The sequence below is a fragment of the Nannobrachium achirus genome (genome assembly GCF_963921795.1).
Source record: "Nannobrachium achirus genome assembly, chromosome: 4".
NCBI lineage: Eukaryota > Metazoa > Chordata > Actinopteri > Myctophiformes > Myctophidae > Nannobrachium > Nannobrachium achirus.
The window spans coordinates 65,286,600-65,305,886 of NC_137813.1; the positions used below are offsets into that span (position 1 = coordinate 65,286,600).

The 19,287-nt window shown below is 40.2% G+C and overlaps 1 protein-coding gene across 1 annotated transcript in view; it reads left to right on the forward strand.

Moving 5' to 3' along the window:
* LOC308283110 (uncharacterized protein) overlaps positions 1 to 19,287 on the forward strand; it is a gene marked incomplete at both ends in the record, with an annotated part of 48,643 nt that overhangs the window by 14,372 nt on the left and 14,984 nt on the right. Inside the window, one exon of the mRNA XM_080723493.1 lies at positions 3,361 to 3,882. Coding sequence (XP_080579619.1) covers positions 3,361 to 3,882 — 522 coding nt within the window. The remainder of the gene's footprint in view (positions 1 to 3,360; positions 3,883 to 19,287) is intronic.

Sequence of the window (19,287 nt, forward strand, 5' to 3'; positions counted from 1 at the left end):
TGCTCAGTTCAGTAGAACCACACCTTTCAAACAAGCCCTCATATGTGTTGATATGGCAATCCATGGCCGAGTCACTACAAAGTGAAAAGAGCACTCTACATAGATTTACATTTTCGCCTATTGTAGGTATGTGTTCAAATGACTATAACTCCCATTTCAATTTAGATGTTGACATTAGGTCTTCTGTAGAATGTAGAGGGATGTCATAGCATCAAGTATGCCAAGTTTCAAACCTCTCAGTCAGAGCTTCCATTGTGAATCTACATGGGTTTATATGCCTCAACCCCCAGACGGACAGGCTTAATTTTTAGTTTGGGGTGTATAACTTTATATATCAATTTCACCACTTTTGCAGTAAAATATTTTTATACAAGAATCCATTTCATGTATAAGAGACCTTAGAGATGAGGAAAAACTATGTTGTGTTTGGTCCTACCTCCGGTAGGGGTATCTCTAATTTTGGGTCCCAAAGTCACTAGCCTATATGGGGCAGTCCCCTAGAACCGGTACAATGACATAGGCCTATTTTTATTTATTGCAAATTTGGTGAAAAGGTTACTGATTGGAGTGTACATATTTACATTAAGTTAACTTTTGTTAAGGTCAAGTTGTTTTATCAGGATTCATTTAATGTGAATTTAATTTTATTTTGTTTTTGTTGAGTTATCGGTTCAGAATGAAGAGTGATGGAGGTCAGATTGCTGGCCAAAGAAAGGACCAGCTGCTTCAGAGGTGCTGTCAGGTTTGGTTTGTGCTCATTTGTTTTGGGACTTGAATAATTGTTGTGTTTTAATGGGAAAAAGTCCTTCTCTCAGTTGATCCTGGTTCATGCACTCAGTTCTTTCTGAACAGACTTCTGTTTTCAGTTTACTCTTAATTAAGGACAATGTTCCGTAGGAAAAAAAAAGAGTATTATAATGTTTAATCCTGGTTTTCTAATTGTGCTGAGCAGGGAGAAAAAGCCTGAACGTCAAGATTAAATACATATACACTTGCCTTCACATGTTTCAATAATAAAATAGCCTATTATTGGTTCATTCATTCTAGATTGGTTCATTCTTTATTGGTTCATTCTATTTGTGAGTTATCTGACTGAACTTGAAATAAATGTCATTAATGTGTAGAAATATTAGTCACCAACCCTTCCCCCTGGCCTATTGTCCCTGGACTGGCTCCACCCCTCTCCACTGCTGTCACTCTCAATCCCCATGAATTGGCTCCACCCCTCTCACCTGCTCCCACTTACACCTGATCAGTGGCTGCCTGAGTTCCCTCAGTAAATGTTTAGCAGCAGCAGAAGAAACAGCTCCAACTGAGAGGCCTATCCAGGAGTCTGAGTCTACACAACACAGTATGGTTATGCGTCACTGAAGTGAGTTTACGTTCATGATTGCATATGTTGACTTTTATTGGTTGTTATTTGTGAAATGCAGCAATCACTAGAGACGCCCCCCCCCCATATTGTATTTGATTGTGTATTTCTGTCTTTAATAGAATATAACCATAATCTTATAATGTCTTTCAAACAAGTCCTGAACCTATCACCCTCTGCTTTGTTTGGAGACATAGTCAGTGGAGTGGAATGTGAATTGGGGATTCTTATTATTATTTAAAGATAGTTTCAAATCAAAGACAATGATGTAACTGCCTGAAAACATTCTGGGAACAAGCTATACAAACTGTGCTAAAATTTTAAAGACCCAGTGAAATTAAAAATATGTTTTTCACACTTTTTTCAATCCTAGAGCTTATCCGTGGTAATCGTATAGTGTGTGCCAGCGGCTACGTCATTGTAGTCCTTAGCGGCCATTTCTTGGGTAAAAACACAGGTGTTTCAATTGTTTGATTGCATAGAACTAATGCTTTACTCCAATCAGAACACCTGTGTAAGGCTGTGTTTACCCAAGAAATGGCCGCTCTTAGAACTACATTTGGCACACCCTATAGCCGCAAATTGCAACACTAGACTTTTTTTAATCTGATGAATCTATGGGTGCAATACCTCCCATAGGCAGCCAATGCATCAAAACAGTTTTTTGCTATCTGATTGTATTACACAATGTCAAACTCACCAATAATGGGGCTGTATGAAAAGCTTGGAGTATCTTTATATCTGCAAAGTGTTTTTCATAAAAATCCAATAAATCTGAGCAGACATGTTTTTTTTTTCTTAAGTGTTGAACTTTGGAAGCGCTCGTCTTCTATAACACCATGTCCCTGCTATGTGACATTTAGAACCAGCTGGTACACAGGACTGCTGAGTGACTTCCCACAAGCACTTCCAAACTCCAGCACTTAGAAAAAATTATCACCTGAACTGAATTTCTTGATAGAAAGTAGCTCATAACATTACGCTGGGTTTTTATGAAACAAACACTTTGCAGATAGAAAGAGGATACTCCAAGCTTTCCATACAGCCCCAATATTGGTGAGTTTGACGTCGTTTAATACTCAGATAGCTAAAATCCGTTTTGATGCATTGGCTGCCTATGGGAGGTATTGCAACCCTAGATTCATCAGATTAAAAAAAATCTAGTGTTGCAATTTGTGGCTAGTAATCATATGAGCATTCCTAACACCAGATATAACAACATTGAAAATAACCCTTAATTACTTCCTGTGAACAGAAACATGCTGCGTGATGACATAAACAGGTCTTTTTGAATATAAATGAACCTTTGATTACACTCACCTGTTTTATTCCCATTGCTGGCATTCCTCCAAACACAGCTGTTTTTAATTATAGAGCTACTCTGTTTTGAATGTCATTCAGGATGACATCCAGACTGTGTATTGTTATTGTAAACTTAATCAGCACACTAAAATATGTATCTTCTCTCAGTATTTAAAGAATATTGTTGTCAAATTTTAATATCACAATATACTGTGACACCCCTAGGGAGGGTTCATCTTATCTTGGGGAGGGTCGTTAATTTTTGACAGTTAGATGGAGGGTTATGTTGAGAGGCATCATAGCACTTAACCACTTTGAACATTCACAGAAAAGAGTTGAATTACAAGCTCGCATTGCATTGTGGCGCATTGTGAGATTGTAGATCGGCTATTTTCAGCAAATATATTTGGTGTAGACCATGGGAATAATGTTCAATATAGGATTTAGGTGATTCACAAGGTAAGACAGCTTAGAGTAAATGCTATCATTGCTAAACTTTGCTGTGATGCAATTCAAAGCTGTACCATTTACAGTATACCCAACAATACAGGTTTATGGGATTTAGGTGATACTGGATAAAATCACACTTATTGAACATTATTTTGTTTTCTCTACAGCACTGTTTGGAGACTCTCTTGTCAGTGAGTTGATGTTGGATGTGAGCTGGTGAGTCGTGTTATTTAAAGACACTTTGCAAACCAACGGAAATGGCAGAGAAAACCTTCCTTGAATGCTACCTGAACTGCTATGTGTGTTCAGAGACTTTCAGAGACCCTGTATCTCTGAGCTGTCATCACAGCTTCTGTTCAAACTGCTTGAAGAAATTCTGGGAACAAACTGAGAAGAAGAACTGTCCCATTTGTAAGAGAAAAGCATCAAAGGGCGCAGCAATTGACTTTAAACTTAAAGAACTAGCAGACTTTTATTTTGAGAGACAGAAAGCTGAGTCATGTGAGGAGAAAGTCAAGGTGTTTTGTAGTAAACATCCAGAGGAGCCTAAACTGTTCTGTGAGGACGAAGAGAGAGCTGTGTGTCATTTATGTGACTTCCCTCACCACACTGGTCACAGGCTGCTTCCTATTGGACAAGCAGTCAACAACCTGAAGGACCAACTGAAGCCTGACCTCAAGTCTCTACAGGACAAGAGGAACAAATACGAAGAGGTTGAACAGAAATACAATGATGTGGTTCAACACAACAAGAAGCAGGTGGTGACCACAGAGAAGCAGATCAAAGAAGAGTTTAAAAAGATGCACCAGTTCCTGAGAGAGGAAGAGAAGACCAGACTGGCTGCTCTGAGGGAGGAAGAGGAGCAGAAGGGGGAGATTGTCAGCAGAGAGATGAAGATCATTCAGGAGCAGATCTCCTCTCTCTCAGACAACATCTCTGCTGTAGAACAAGAGCTGCAGAAACCCAGTGTGTCATTTCTCAGCAGTTATAAACACACTCAGACCAGCGCCAGAGTCCAGTGTAAACTGTCAGAACCACAGCTGGTCTCTGGAGCTCTGATAGAGGCGGCCAAACACCTGGAAAACCTGACCTTCAGAGTGTGGGAGAAGATGAAGGAGAAGGTCAAGTTCACTCCTGTCATTCTGGACCCAAACACAGCAAACCCCTGGCTCTGTCTGTCTGAAGACCTGACCAGTGTGAGACAGACAGACACAAACCAGCAGCTTCCTGACAACCCAGAGAGGAACACTAAGTATGCCACTGTTCTGGGTTCAGAGGGCTTCAGTTCAGGAGAACACAGCTGGGAGGTTGAAGTTGGAGAGCATATTGACTGGACTGTAGGTTTGGCTGAAGAGTCTATTGACAGGAAGGGAGAGCTATATCTCTCACCATCATATGGATTCTGGTGTTTATTGCACAGTAGTGGGAAGTACACTGATGGTGATGGAGAAACCCTCCCATTGAAGAGAAATCCTCAGAGGATCAGAGTCCAGCTGGACTATGACAGGGGGGAGGTGTCCTTCTACGACTCTGAAGACATGACTCACATCTTCACTTATAAAGACACTTTCACTGAGAAACTCTACCCTTATTTTGGTATTGGAAAGGCTGGTGATGCCAAAACCTTTGATATCAAAATCTGCCAAGCAGAGACATGTCTCTCTGTGAAGATATAGAGATGTCAGTGTGTGCATGAAACCACATTAAACATTGCATCCCTGTTCTGGGGAGAAATATTCAGCGAACACAGATCTACAAGCACACAACACGTCATTTTCAAAAAGTAAAATAAAAGAAAAACCCATAATATGTGTGTGCGTGTGTGCTCACGTGCTCACTGGTGCACGCATGTGTCCGTGAGTATAAACACTGTTGTACAGTAAGACAGCCTTCATAAACCGTTTGTTTATTTGGAGGTTTAGAATTAACTGAAGTTGAATTTGGCTTTGTTTACATAGTGAAAATGAATGTAACCTTTTCTTTTGAGAAACAGAATTTGTCTGCAAAAAAAAAAAAAAAAGAGAGAGAGAGAGAGAGAGAGAGAGAAAGCCTTCATGTGAAAGCAAAGATCCGTATTGGGATTTTGAATTGTTAAGACTTTGGGATTATTCTTCACATGTTCAAAATTTAACTTTTACATTCAACACCAAATTCAAACAATGTAAATCAGGACAAATATTTTACAACAATGCTGTACAACAGAACTTTCATATTGATGATACAACAAACATGTTTAACTTTCATGCTGAGTTGATATTACATTTTTAATATTGCATTGTGTGGTGTTCTGTTGACGATGGCTTAAATTGCGTTTGTTTGTTTGTTTTTTTACGTTTGCATACATCATTGGGTTTGGATGACGTCTTCTAAAATGTAAAATTAAATAAAGGCTGACACATGAAGTGAATATTCAACATTTATGCATTCTTCTTAAAATAAACATTTGTAGCAACATCATTGCTTGTAATGGACACAATCTTATTTTAGTGATAATATCAGAATTGGAGTGAAGAAACACGTAAGAGAACAGAACTGTAGAGTCGGAGAACTATGATAAGGTTAATATAATAGAAACCCCAAAAAGAACAAAACAAAGGTAAAATAGAGTGATGTGCAGAATAAATGAGCGAATAAGGGTAGAAACAGAGGGATGAGGAAAGAAATACAAAAGAAGCTGGCTCAGTGTTGTCAACACAGCTGCTTTCATTTCATAAAGAAAACATGTCATGTTCTTCTGACTAAAACTGAGACCGTAGAGACTTTAACACATACTTCTAGGTGTTTTCTGTAATATATCCTCTGAATAATAAACTGGCTGCAAGTCAGGAGAACTAACATTGACCTAAAGAGACCTGAACACAATACTTGTATGATGTTGATGCAAAGTAGACTGCTCTGATGAATTACAAACCTTATTTCCAATAATAAAATGTGTGTCAGTGTGTTTACACCCAGCCTGGTATCCATGGTAATCAGCAATTGGACTTTCTACTGGTTTTGATGGAACCCAACCCAACTTATCAGCAGAAGCTTCATTCCTTCTGATGTTTCCTCCTGTGTGATAGCATAGCGCCCTTAAGTGGACGGCCCTCATTCCTACAACAGAGTGTACTGTATTAGTTGTCCTCAAAGTGACTCATTTTGGTTGGATGAAGCACTCTGAATCTGTTCTATAAAATTCAACACACATCTCCATAGAAACATGGGTTCCATAATCATGACATCATCATCATCATCATCACTTTTTTAAATCCTTGATTTGTTTGAACCCGCATTGAGCTTCATATTTATGTTCACAGTGGTTTTGTACATCATATATGAACAGCTGAACATCTCCACTGGAATGAGATGCAGCCCACTAAACAATTTGTACTAGAAGTCTAAGTTTATACGTATAAAAAATGGTCTACCAGAGGTATAGATATGCAAGTTTTTTAGACGTCTAAACTTAGACTAGACGTCTAATAGACGTCTAAGTTTATACCTGGGTCTAAATTTAGTTAGTTAGTTAATTCTATTAGACGTATATTAGACGTCTAGTCTAAGTTTAGACGTCTAAAAAACTTGCATATCTATACCTCTGGTAGACCATTTTTATACAAACTTAGACGTCTAGTATAAGTTTAGACGTATATTAGACGTCTAATATACCTCAAAATGTTTGCTGGGAGTTTTGTATATCAAAGTCTTTACAGGTTTCAATAAAGTACTTAACCACCATATTAACTTATAATAACACAGATCATGTTATATTAGAATGTAGACCAACCATCTGTATGAAGGACATACTGTATGTCAAACTGGACAGGTTTGATTTATATTAGGTCCTCACTGTATCAAGTTTATAGAGTTTTAAACTTTTGATATGGAATTAATGATAATAGCTCTGAGATCTGTTTCACACTGAGGTCCAGTGGTGGAAGAAATAGGCTATATACTCAATTGTTTTACTAGAGGTATCAATACCACAATGCTGAAATACTTAGGCCTACTTGTGTTACGTAACATTTAAATATTCAAAACTATTCTTGTCATACCAAAAGTAAAAGTAGGACCTACTCATTATGCAGAATGTAGCATTTCAGTTCAGTTCAATTTTCCAATTTACAAAATGTATACAAATCTTAATAAAATTGCAGATCTATTGCGACATGTTGTGAGCTTGTAGATCGCCTATTTCCCAACAGCCAAAGTATAGCACTTAGAGTTAAGCGCTCAGGGACCACAATGACACATAATAATTGTGATAATATAGACATATTTATATTTAGTAAGCGACTGAGAAGAGTGAACTCTACATGATTGTTGTCCAGTATTGCACAAATATGTGTTTGATTTTAACATTATTACAGAATGGAATAAAGTTTAGGGGCCTTGATGAATCCAAACACATACACAACAATCACTGTGAATACCAATTAAGCATCTTGTTCTTTGTTCACATAAAATGATGTTCTGTTCAATTGCAGTACATTTACAGACCACAAGGAGGAGAAATCACTTATAAATGGAATGGATTGTCTTGACTGACTGAAGGACTGTCTTGTGTTCATTGTCCTCTCATAAGATACTGTTAATACATTCTAGTATACAATAGAACCACATTAATCCAAGCCTGATTCTCTGGTTTTAAGTCCATCTACCAGTGTGTCAAACAGATGTCCATGCTCATGCATTGTGTTTATTAACAGTTGATTTGGACCTGTATCACTCTTGTCTTGACTAAAGGCTGGTTCACACTCCCTTTAGCTCAGTAACAGGAAGAGTGGGCACCATTTCCTTTTTTGTTTTTGTTTTCAACCAAAATGTTAATATATAAGATACTTAACATTTACACAAACTCTATAAGGTGGGAATATGGGAAATGGGACAGATCCATGTTGATGACATGACTTCAGAGATACTGTGTACCGCTTTGCATGATTTTAGGCCAACATTTGTAGGAGCAGTGTCCAAAAATGTGTTTTGCAAAAAGTGGCCTGATGGTGGCGCTAGAAGAGGACCATGTGAGAAATCAGGGGAGGTTGTGATTTGCCATCCAAGGAGTGCGTGTGCAAAGTTTGGCATGGATATGGGCAACGGTGCCAGAGATAAGAGTAGGGGCAAAAGTGTGACGTGACGGGCAGACAGCCGGTGGAGCTTTTCATAGTAACTTGCGACCTGACGGTCGCAACAAGTAAAAACAAAAAAAGATCCTTGGATTTCAAAACTGCTTTAAAAACCTTTTTACACCAGGCACTCTAATTCCTACATTTAAACCTTGGTCTGCCTTCAGTATGCCTCATTAGTATATAGGGCTGGGTATCGTTAACATTTTTTTATCCAATATTTATACCTTGATTTCAATACCTGTTCCTGGAAAAAAAAGTATTCCCATTTTTAAAAAGAAAACTAACTTAGTTACGATACACATCGTTTTGTTTTATTTTTTGAAAATGGCTTTAACTTCCAGCATGGCGTTTTATGTATTTTAACTTCTCTTACAGTACGTAAACTCATATAACTGCAACAACAAATTAGATAATGTAAAAAATAAAATCAGTCAGTGCACATGGTTTTCAGGGCAAAAGGGACTGTTAGTCACTGTTTAATACTAAGGCATTTACTGATCTTCTTTTTTTTTTTTTACAATTTTAAATTAAAAGTCTCACCTTTTGTGTGCGAGTAGCAGAGGAAAATGAACACTCTGAGGGTGTGGATGATGCTTGCACACAGAGATACCTCGCTGCCAAGTCAGAAAGCATTGGTAAAGTTTACTTTCTGTTCCACCACTGGACTGGTCACTGAACGTGTGGCGGAGAGAGTCGCAGCACCAGCCTGAAGCCTCAAAAGTCTAGTATCTGCCCTCGTTCCATAGGGATATCCCTTTGGAGTAATGGTTAAGATACCTCCGTTACAAACGCGCTGAGATCATGGTAGAGCTTTGTAGAGCTCAGATTCTTTGCGAACCCCCTCTCCAGGGACGTGCTGGCCGTTGGGAAAAGCGGGACAACTGGCCGGTTCATTCCCGGCCGGTCCAGGCTGGCCATTAGGAAAAAATTAAACTTGTTTGCACAAAAGTACAAATTAAACTGTTTGCAAAAGTAGTGAAAACAGCCGATCTACAAGCACACAACGCCACATCATTTTTAAAATGATAAATACAAAACAAACGGTTTTGGAAATACAAGGTTTCCACCCGACAACGACGAAATATAACTCATGTAATTGGCCCACTGGCTTGTCAGTGTCATGATCTTAAATGGCAAATCTTTGAGCAGCAGCAGCGCTAATAGAGAGAGATCTCTCTCTATAGCGCGCAATGAGGGCCTCTCCAACTCTTTTTCCCTGGCTGAATCAGGGGCCCAGCATGTCCCTGCCCCTCTCCAATGCTGAATGTGTCCTCTTTGTTCTGACTTTGACTTCTATGTCCTCCTCAGCAAGAGCCTTTGCAGCTGAGCCTTGGCAGCTTCTGACCAAAAAATAAAAGGAAAAAAGAAAATAAGACAGTGTAAATACAAATAAGTTATTTTTCTTCTGTAAATGAAGCAGGAAAAAAACAGGGTGTCTATATATTTTCCAGGGTGTATATTATTTACATAGCAAAATAACAATAAGCACCTGTTGTGAGGTTCCTTCTCATCAGCTCCTCTTCTAGTCTGGTCCATACCGCCTCGGTGTCTGCCACATAACAAAGTCGCATCGCATTTAAACAATTGTATTAAATTATCGTCATCATCAGGCCTGGAATTGTGTCATTTTAGCCACTTGGCATTTGGAGTTTTTTTTTTTTTTTTGAGGGCACAAAGGCCAAATGCCAGGGCAGGAAGGCCATCAAATAAAACAAGATTTTAGTCCAAATAGATAAATGATGGTATTCATAGTCACTGGATTGGTTTAAAGACGGGGACTCTGGGAGTTAAGATTTCTGAATCTCAACAAAAGACACTGTCTACATGACAAGAAAGAGACACCGGTGCCAACTATCTACATATTGACAAGAGGAGAAAGTGGTACAGTCAGCTGGGGCATTAAGGCCACTGTGGCCTCAGGTCATGCCATTGGATTGAGGGGCACAAGGCCAGTCTGAGGGGCAACAGCGGCCATGGCCTCCATGAAATTCATGCCCTGGTCATCATCAATATTGAAAGTCAATGGTCTTTTGTCAGGTGTGTGCTGTGTGTGAACAAAACACAAACACAGCCTTATTTCACATTAGCAAATGTAACCAGACGTGCAAGGTAAAAAATAAAATAGCCTTTCTTTGACCCCTTTGGAATGAGACAACATGGAACAAGGACTCCTAATAAATTATACTCTTGGAAAATATCCTTGTTTGACGGTGCTGGCGGGCCGTTTATAAAACAATTTAGGAATGAAGCTGCGGGCCGTATAAAATTCATCCTCGGCCGCAAATGGCCCCCGGGCCAATACTTTGGACACCCTTGATGTAAGTGTTTTGATCAGACAGAGATTATTCTGTCTTTTTCATGTCAGGCACTTCAGCATAATACTTTAACACATAAACTCCTGGTGGATCTCTGAGTAGAGCAGGCTACATAATAATAAAAAAGGCTATACTCCTCCAGCTGAACCTGGTTCATCCACCCCTCTCTCCACTGTCTTTCTGACCTGACTTATGATCTCAGTTTACTCTGAGTTCAGTCAAGCAGAATGGAAACATAATGAGAAAAATACTCACTAAACAGTGCAGAAGACTTTACACACATTTCAGCTCCAGTCATCAATCCTGTTCCAAGTTTCCATTATGTATCTATTTGATTTAATATAAATTAAACTTACTATAAGGGAGCTCTTGTTAAGATGTGTATGGCCAGCAGGAAGAGTAGTAGACAACATGTTGTTCCCAGTAGTCCATGGCCAGGTGATTAAGAGACAAAACATGCGTGGTATCATTTTGTTCGTCTGACATCCTGGATAGAGGATATGACACAGGAGTGGAGTTTCACTCCCGTCACGTCCCGTCCCAATCCTGGGCCAGAGTAAAAAAAAAAAAAAATGCCATCCTGTCCCACTCCTTTCCTGTGTTTTCTTCCTCCAAAAATGCTAATAAAGTAGCCTATTAAATCAATCATACATCTCCACGGCATTCTTCACAGACAGTGCGCAGACAGTTTGAGTTCATACCTGTCTTTCTTCGCTATTACTCTTAACTGTGCTCAGGGATTGTGTATTCCAATATAAAGGATTAAACTGCGCTCGCTTTCCATAGATAATTATTCAAAAGCTGATGCGATATTGTATTGGTAGGCTACAGCATTGCTAGCCTAGTAAGCAACCGACTTAAATGAGAATGTTTTCCGGAAGTGGGCGATTTACGAGGCTACAGCATTGTTCACGTCACTGGAGGTGGTTCCAGACTGGTACAAGTAAACCGCTGCAGTCGGTCAAAGGGTTCTATTGAAACATCCCTAGTCTGGCCAAGTTGTTTCCATTTCTCCTGAACATTCAGCGTTTTGCATCAATAACCTCAATGCATTCAGTTTTCTACGACCAGCAAAGGGCGCTGGAAGTGGGGTGCTGAGGGAGCTGCAGCTCCCCTGGTGGTGGGGAGGACAAAAAAATCGATTGAAAAAAATTAAAAATTCGTATTTTCTTATAATATTTTTTTGTTATATAGGCCTATATATACTGTCACACACAGAGACAGAGCTATATTACCAGTAAGACTCCCTAATCGGGAGATAAGCGACCGTTGGTCGCTTATCTCCTGTCACACTGCTGACATCAGTATGACATCACACCGTACACAAATGACCCTTATATAAGACCGGCATTATCTACCGACAGATTAGTAACAAGATGTCAAAATCATTGAAGGTTTACCCTACTAACCAACTGTTTACCATAGCAACCATGTTTTTTACCTTAGCAACCAACTGTTTACCCTAGTAACCAACTGTTTACCACAGCAACCATGTTTTTTTACCCTAGCAACCAACTGTTTACCCTAGCAACCAATTGTTTACCATAGCAACCATGTTTTCTTACCCTAGCAACCAACTGTTTACCCTAGCAACCAACTGTTTACCATAGCAACCATGTTTTTTACAGGGCCTGGGATTGATGACATCAGAAATCTCCATATATGGGCATTAAAGGGATTTTGTTTCTGGAAATATGTCTGTGGGGTGCCACATTTGGAATAAAACACTTACATCACACATCTGGATATCCATACAGCCCATCTAGTTTGCCTGTGTCCATTTATGCCCATATATCTGATGACATTGGGACAATGATCTCCATATATGGGCATAAAACTTATGTTAATTAGTAAAGCCTGGGGATCTCCATATATGGGCATGAGGGGTACCCTAAAAGGGCATCATCTGGGAATAGCAAATATAGTTATCCTAGAAAGTGAAAATCTTACATCAAAGGCCATAACTACCTACCTACCACCATACTGCATTCCTCATTAAACTACCTACCAGTAAGATGCCTAAGGGAGAAAAGCAAAGGGCGAGGTTGCACCATTTCTTGGTCTTCTGGCCAGTGATGTATATCGGACCATTTAACCATATATGGAGACATCTGGTACCCATAGATATTCACAGATATGGGCTTAATATTGATGACATAAGGGATCTCCATATATGGGCATAAAAGGGATTTGGTTCCCCTGGCATCACAGGGATCTCCATATATGGGCATAACATGGATTTGGTTACCCTGGCAACACAGGGATCTCCATATCTCCATATATGGGCATAAAAGGGATTTGGTTCCCCTGGCATCACAGGGATCTCCATATATGGGCATAAAAGGGATTTGGTTCCCCTGACATTACAGTGATGTCAGTGGCTGGTTCTACAGAGGGGATCTCCATTTATGGGCATAAAAGGGAATGTATGTATGATGATGTCAGATATCATAGACGTCATAGGACTTTCACATAACGAATAACTGAGTAAGCATGTAAACCCGTAAAATCTATATTTGGGCATGACTGATTTATGACCTCATCATGATGACACGAGCAAACACAGCTGAATTGTATACATGATCTGTGCAGAAACCAACAGCATCAGTATGACATCACACTATGTCAGCAGTGTGATGTCATACTGATGCGGAGATATGAGCAGGGCAAAGGTGTGACGTGTGACGTGTGACCGACCGACGGACGGACGGCCGGTGGAGGTTTTGATACCAGTAAGACTCCCTAATCGGGAGATAAGCGACCGTTGGTCGCTTATCTCCTGTCACACTGCTGACATCAGTATGACATCACACCGTACACAAATGACCCTTATATAAGACCGGCATTATCTACCGACAGATTAGTAACAAGATGTCAAAATCATTGAAGGTTTACCCTACTAACCAACTGTTTACCATAGCAACCATGTTTTTTACCTTAGCAACCAACTGTTTACCCTAGTAACCAACTGTTTACCACAGCAACCATGTTTTTTTTACCCTAGCAATGAACTGTTTACCCTAGCAACCAATTGTTTACCATAGCAACCATGTTTTCTTACCCTAGCAACCAACTGTTTACCCTAGCAACCAACTGTTTACCATAGCAACCATGTTTTTTACAGGGCCTGGGATTGATGACATCAGAAATCTCCATATATGGGCATTAAAGGGATTTTGTTTCTGGAAATATGTCTGTGGGGTGCCACATTTGGAATAAAACACTTACATCACACATCTGGATATCCATACAGCCCATCTAGTTTGCCTGTGTCCATTTATGCCCATATATCTGATGACATTGGGACAATGATCTCCATATATGGGCATAAAACTTATGTTAATTAGTAAAGCCTGGGGATCTCCATATATGGGCATGAGGGGTACCCTAAAAGGGCATCATCTGGGAATAGCAAATATAGTTATCCTAGAAAGTGAAAATCTTACATCAAAGGCCATAACTACCTACCTACCACCATACTGCATTCCTCATTAAACTACCTACCAGTAAGATGCCTAAGGGAGAAAAGCAAAGGGCGAGGTTGCACCATTTCTTGGTCTTCTGGCCAGTGATGTATATCGGACCATTTAACCATATATGGAGACATCTGGTACCCATAGATATTCACAGATATGGGCTTAATATTGATGACATAAGGGATCTCCATATATGGGCATAAAAGGGATTTGGTTCCCCTGGCATCACAGGGATCTCCATATATGGGCATAACATGGATTTGGTTACCCTGGCAACACAGGGATCTCCATATCTCCATATATGGGCATAAAAGGGATTTGGTTCCCCTGGCATCACAGGGATCTCCATATATGGGCATAAAAGGGATTTGGTTCCCCTGACATTACAGTGATGTCAGTGGCTGGTTCTACAGAGGGGATCTCCATTTATGGGCATAAAAGGGAATGTATGTATGATGATGTCAGATATCATAGACGTCATAGGACTTTCACATAACGAATAACTGAGTAAGCATGTAAACCCGTAAAATCTATATTTGGGCATGACTGATTTATGACCTCATCATGATGACACGAGCAAACACAGCTGAATTGTATAAATGATCTGTGCAGAAACCAACAGCATCAGTATGACATCACACTATGTCAGCAGTGTGATGTCATACTGATGCGGAGATATGAGCAGGGCAAAGGTGTGACGTGTGACGTGTGACCGACCGACGGACGGACGGCCGGTGGAGGTTTTGATACCAGTAAGACTCCCTAATCGGGAGATAAGCGACCGTTGGTCGCTTATCTCCTGTCACACTGCTGACATCAGTATGACATCACACCGTACACAAATGACCCTTATATAAGACCGGCATTATCTACCGACAGATTAGTAACAAGATGTCAAAATCATTGAAGGTTTACCCTACTAACCAACTGTTTACCATAGCAACCATGTTTTTTACCTTAGCAACCAACTGTTTACCCTAGTAACCAACTGTTTACCACAGCAACCATGTTTTTTTACCCTAGCAATGAACTGTTTACCCTAGCAACCAATTGTTTACCATAGCAACCATGTTTTCTTACCCTAGCAACCAACTGTTTACCCTAGCAACCAACTGTTTACCATAGCAACCATTTTTTTATAGGGCCTGGGATTGATGACATCAGAAATCTCCATATATGGGCATTAAAGGGATTTTGTTTCTGGAAATATGTCTGTGGGGTGCCACATTTGGAATAAAACACTTACATCACACATCTGGATATCCATACAGCCCATCTAGTTTGCCTGTGTCCATTTATGCCCATATATCTGATGACATTGGGACAATGATCTCCATATATGGGCATAAAACTTATGTTAATTAGTAAAGCCTGGGGATCTCCATATATGGGCATGAGGGGTACCCTAAAAGGGCATCATCTGGGAATAGCAAATATAGTTATCCTAGAAAGTGAAAATCTTACATCAAAGGCCATAACTACCTACCTACCACCATACTGCATTCCTCATTAAACTACCTACCAGTAAGATGCCTAAGGGAGAAAAGCAAAGGGCGAGGTTGCACCATTTCTTGGTCTTCTGGCCAGTGATGTATATCGGACCATTTAACCATATATGGAGACATCTGGTACCCATAGATATTCACAGATATGGGCTTAATATTGATGACATAAGGGATCTCCATATATGGGCATAAAAGGGATTTGGTTCCCCTGGCATCACAGGGATCTCCATATATGGGCATAAAATGGATTTGGTTACCCTGGCAACACAGGGATCTCCATATCTCCATATATGGGCATAAAAGGGATTTGGTTCCCCTGGCATCACAGGGATCTCCATATATGGGCATAAAAGGGATTTGGTTCCCCTGACATTACAGTGATGTCAGTGGCTGGTTCTACAGAGGGGATCTCCATTTATGGGCATAAAAGGGAATGTATGTATGATGATGTCAGATATCATAGACGTCATAGGACTTTCACATAACGAATAACTGAGTAAGCATGTAAACCCGTAAAATCTATATTTGGGCATGACTGATTTATGACCTCATCATGATGACACGAGCAAACACAGCTGAATTGTATAAATGATCAGTGCAGAAACCAACAGCATCAGTATGACATCACACTATGTCAGCAGTGTGATGTCATACTGATGCGGAGATATGAGCAGGGCAAAGGTGTGACGTGTGACGTGTGACCGACCGACGGACGGACGGCCGGTGGAGGTTTTGATACCAGTAAGACTCCCTAATCGGGAGATAAGCGACCGTTGGTCGCTTATCTCCTGTCACACTGCTGACATCAGTATGACATCACACCATACACAAATGACCCTTATATAAGACCGGCATTATCTACCGACAGATTAGTAACAAGATGTCAAAATCATTGAAGGTTTACCCTACTAACCAACTGTTTACCATAGCAACCATGTTTTTTACCTTAGCAACCAACTGTTTACCCTAGTAACCAACTGTTTACTACAGCAACCATGTTTTTTACCCTAGCAACCAACTGTTTACCCTAGCAACCAATTGTTTACCATAGCAACCATGTTTTCTTACCCTAGCAACCAACTGTTTACCCTAGCAACCAACTGTTTACCATAGCAACCATGTTTTTTACAGGGCCTGGGATTGATGACATCAGAAATCTCCATATATGGGCATTAAAGGGATTTTGTTTCTGGAAATATGTCTGTGGGGTGCCACATTTGGAATAAAACACTTACATCACACATCTGGATATCCATACAGCCCATCTAGTTTGCCTGTGTCCATTTATGCCCATATATCTGATGACATTGGGACAATGATCTCCATATATGGGCATAAAACTTATGTTAATTAGTAAAGCCTGGGGATCTCCATATATGGGCATGAGGGGTACCCTAAAAGGGCATCATCTGGGAATAGCAAATATAGTTATCCTAGAAAGTGAAAATCTTACATCAAAGGCCATAACTACCTACCTACCACCATACTGCATTCCTCATTAAACTACCTACCAGTAAGATGCCTAAGGGAGAAAAGCAAAGGGCGAGGTTGCACCATTTCTTGGTCTTCTGGCCAGTGATGTATATCGGACCATTTAACCATATATGGAGACATCTGGTACCCATAGATATTCACAGATATGGGCTTAATATTGATGACATAAGGGATCTCCATATATGGGCATAAAAGGGATTTGGTTCCCCTGGCATCACAGGGATCTCCATATATGGGCATAAAATGGATTTGGTTACCCTGGCAACACAGGGATCTCCATATCTCCATATATGGGCATAAAAGGGATTTGGTTCCCCTGGCATCACAGGGATCTCCATATATGGGCATAAAAGGGATTTGGTTCCCCTGACATTACAGTGATGTCAGTGGCTGGTTCTACAGAGGGGATCTCCATTTATGGGCATAAAAGGGAATGTATGTATGATGATGTCAGATATCATAGACGTCATAGGACTTTCACATAACGAATAACTGAGTAAGCATGTAAACCCGTAAAATCTATATTTGGGCATGACTGATTTATGACCTCATCATGATGACACGAGCAAACACAGCTGAATTGTATAAATGATCAGTGCAGAAACCAACAGCATCAGTATGACATCACACTATGTCAGCAGTGTGATGTCATACTGATGCGGAGATATGAGCAGGGCAAAGGTGTGACGTGTGACGTGTGACCGACCGACGGACGGACGGCCGGTGGAGGTTTTGATACTAAACTGCGACCTACGGTCACAACTAAACTGCGACCTACGGTCACAAAAACAATAATGTATTTGACTTTGGGGAATAAAATATGTTGAAAAAAGGTCTTTGATTATCACATTATTATCACAGAAGGGAAGTCGAATTTAAATTTTGTTTTAAGATAAATCCTGCTTTGTTGGCAGGTCTATTTCTAGAAACTGTCTGTAGTCTCATTGTTGCAAACTAACACCGTGGTATATGGGGAATAAAAAACAGTAGAAAACTCTTACAAAAATAATACCCGATTTTGTATTGTGTGCGTGCGTGCTGTGTGTTGCACTGTGTGCTAAAATAACTAGTAACTATACAGCTCCTTGTTACACCGTTGTGCAGGGAATAAGCACCCAAAACCGTTATAAAAATAACCCAAAAACACAAAATCGGCATGCGGCATTAACTCCTCCAAGCTCAGCTCCCCTTGAGATTTGGGATTTCCAGCGCCCTGCTCGCAGATGCAGAGTCACATCCTGTAAATGCATGTAGCACCGCACTCTCACAGATGTTTCCTCCCAAGCAAGGCTTAGCTTGTGTATGTCCACAAAATGTTATCTGTAAGTTACTCTATAATATTCTGTGCTAGAGGGGAGGGGAGGCTGATTCCAGTCAACTTTCCCCATACAGAGAATGTCTATTTTAACAGACTAGAATATGGAGATGCTGCAAATTAAACTACCGGTATGTAGATGTTGGATGTTGAGTACTTCTGGTTCACTTTATTAGTAAAAGATAAAGACGCCACAGAGTGCAAAGCTTAGTAGAAACTGAGGCTGATTTGCCTCTACATTTCCTTTTAACATGTCGTTTTTCCTGATACACTGTGATTGGCTCACACTCATTTTCTATATCCTCACCACAACCACACACACTCCAGAGTTGTGCGTGAGACTCACACGCACGACTCTGAGTGCATGGCTTGTTTATCAGACTTTACATATCCTGGTTACCATGGTTTCCATTGTCTTGCCTGTGTAGTGTGTACATGGCACATCCTGTACTCCATGGCCCATCCTGTCCTCCTAACCTCTAGCTGGGGGATGGGCGGCTTTGTTCAAACACATTGAACAACATTGAGCTGGGACTCGGCTATTTTATTTTCCAGTTATGCTCCTACAATGCTCTCTGTAGACTCACCCAACTGCACCAGATCCCATGTGCGGAGTTGATAGACAGCCGCATCACTGGATGCACACAGCCCCTGCACTTGATTCTGTACTTCAGTTGTTGGCTTGTAAATGTGCAAGACTATGCAAGCTTCCTTACTTTCATAGTCTGACAGTTCCGATGAGGAAGAGATTCAGTAGTTTCACACGTTGTTAAATGTCATATTCTTGGAATATTATAAGAATGTATGTCATTATTTTGATAATGATTAAAAAATATACAGCAATTTAGCGTATTTATTGTTTATTTGCTACAAAACAGATATTATTGAGGGCATGGTCAACATAGAAGTCAAGGCTAAGATATACCATTGCCAATTCTGCATCCAAA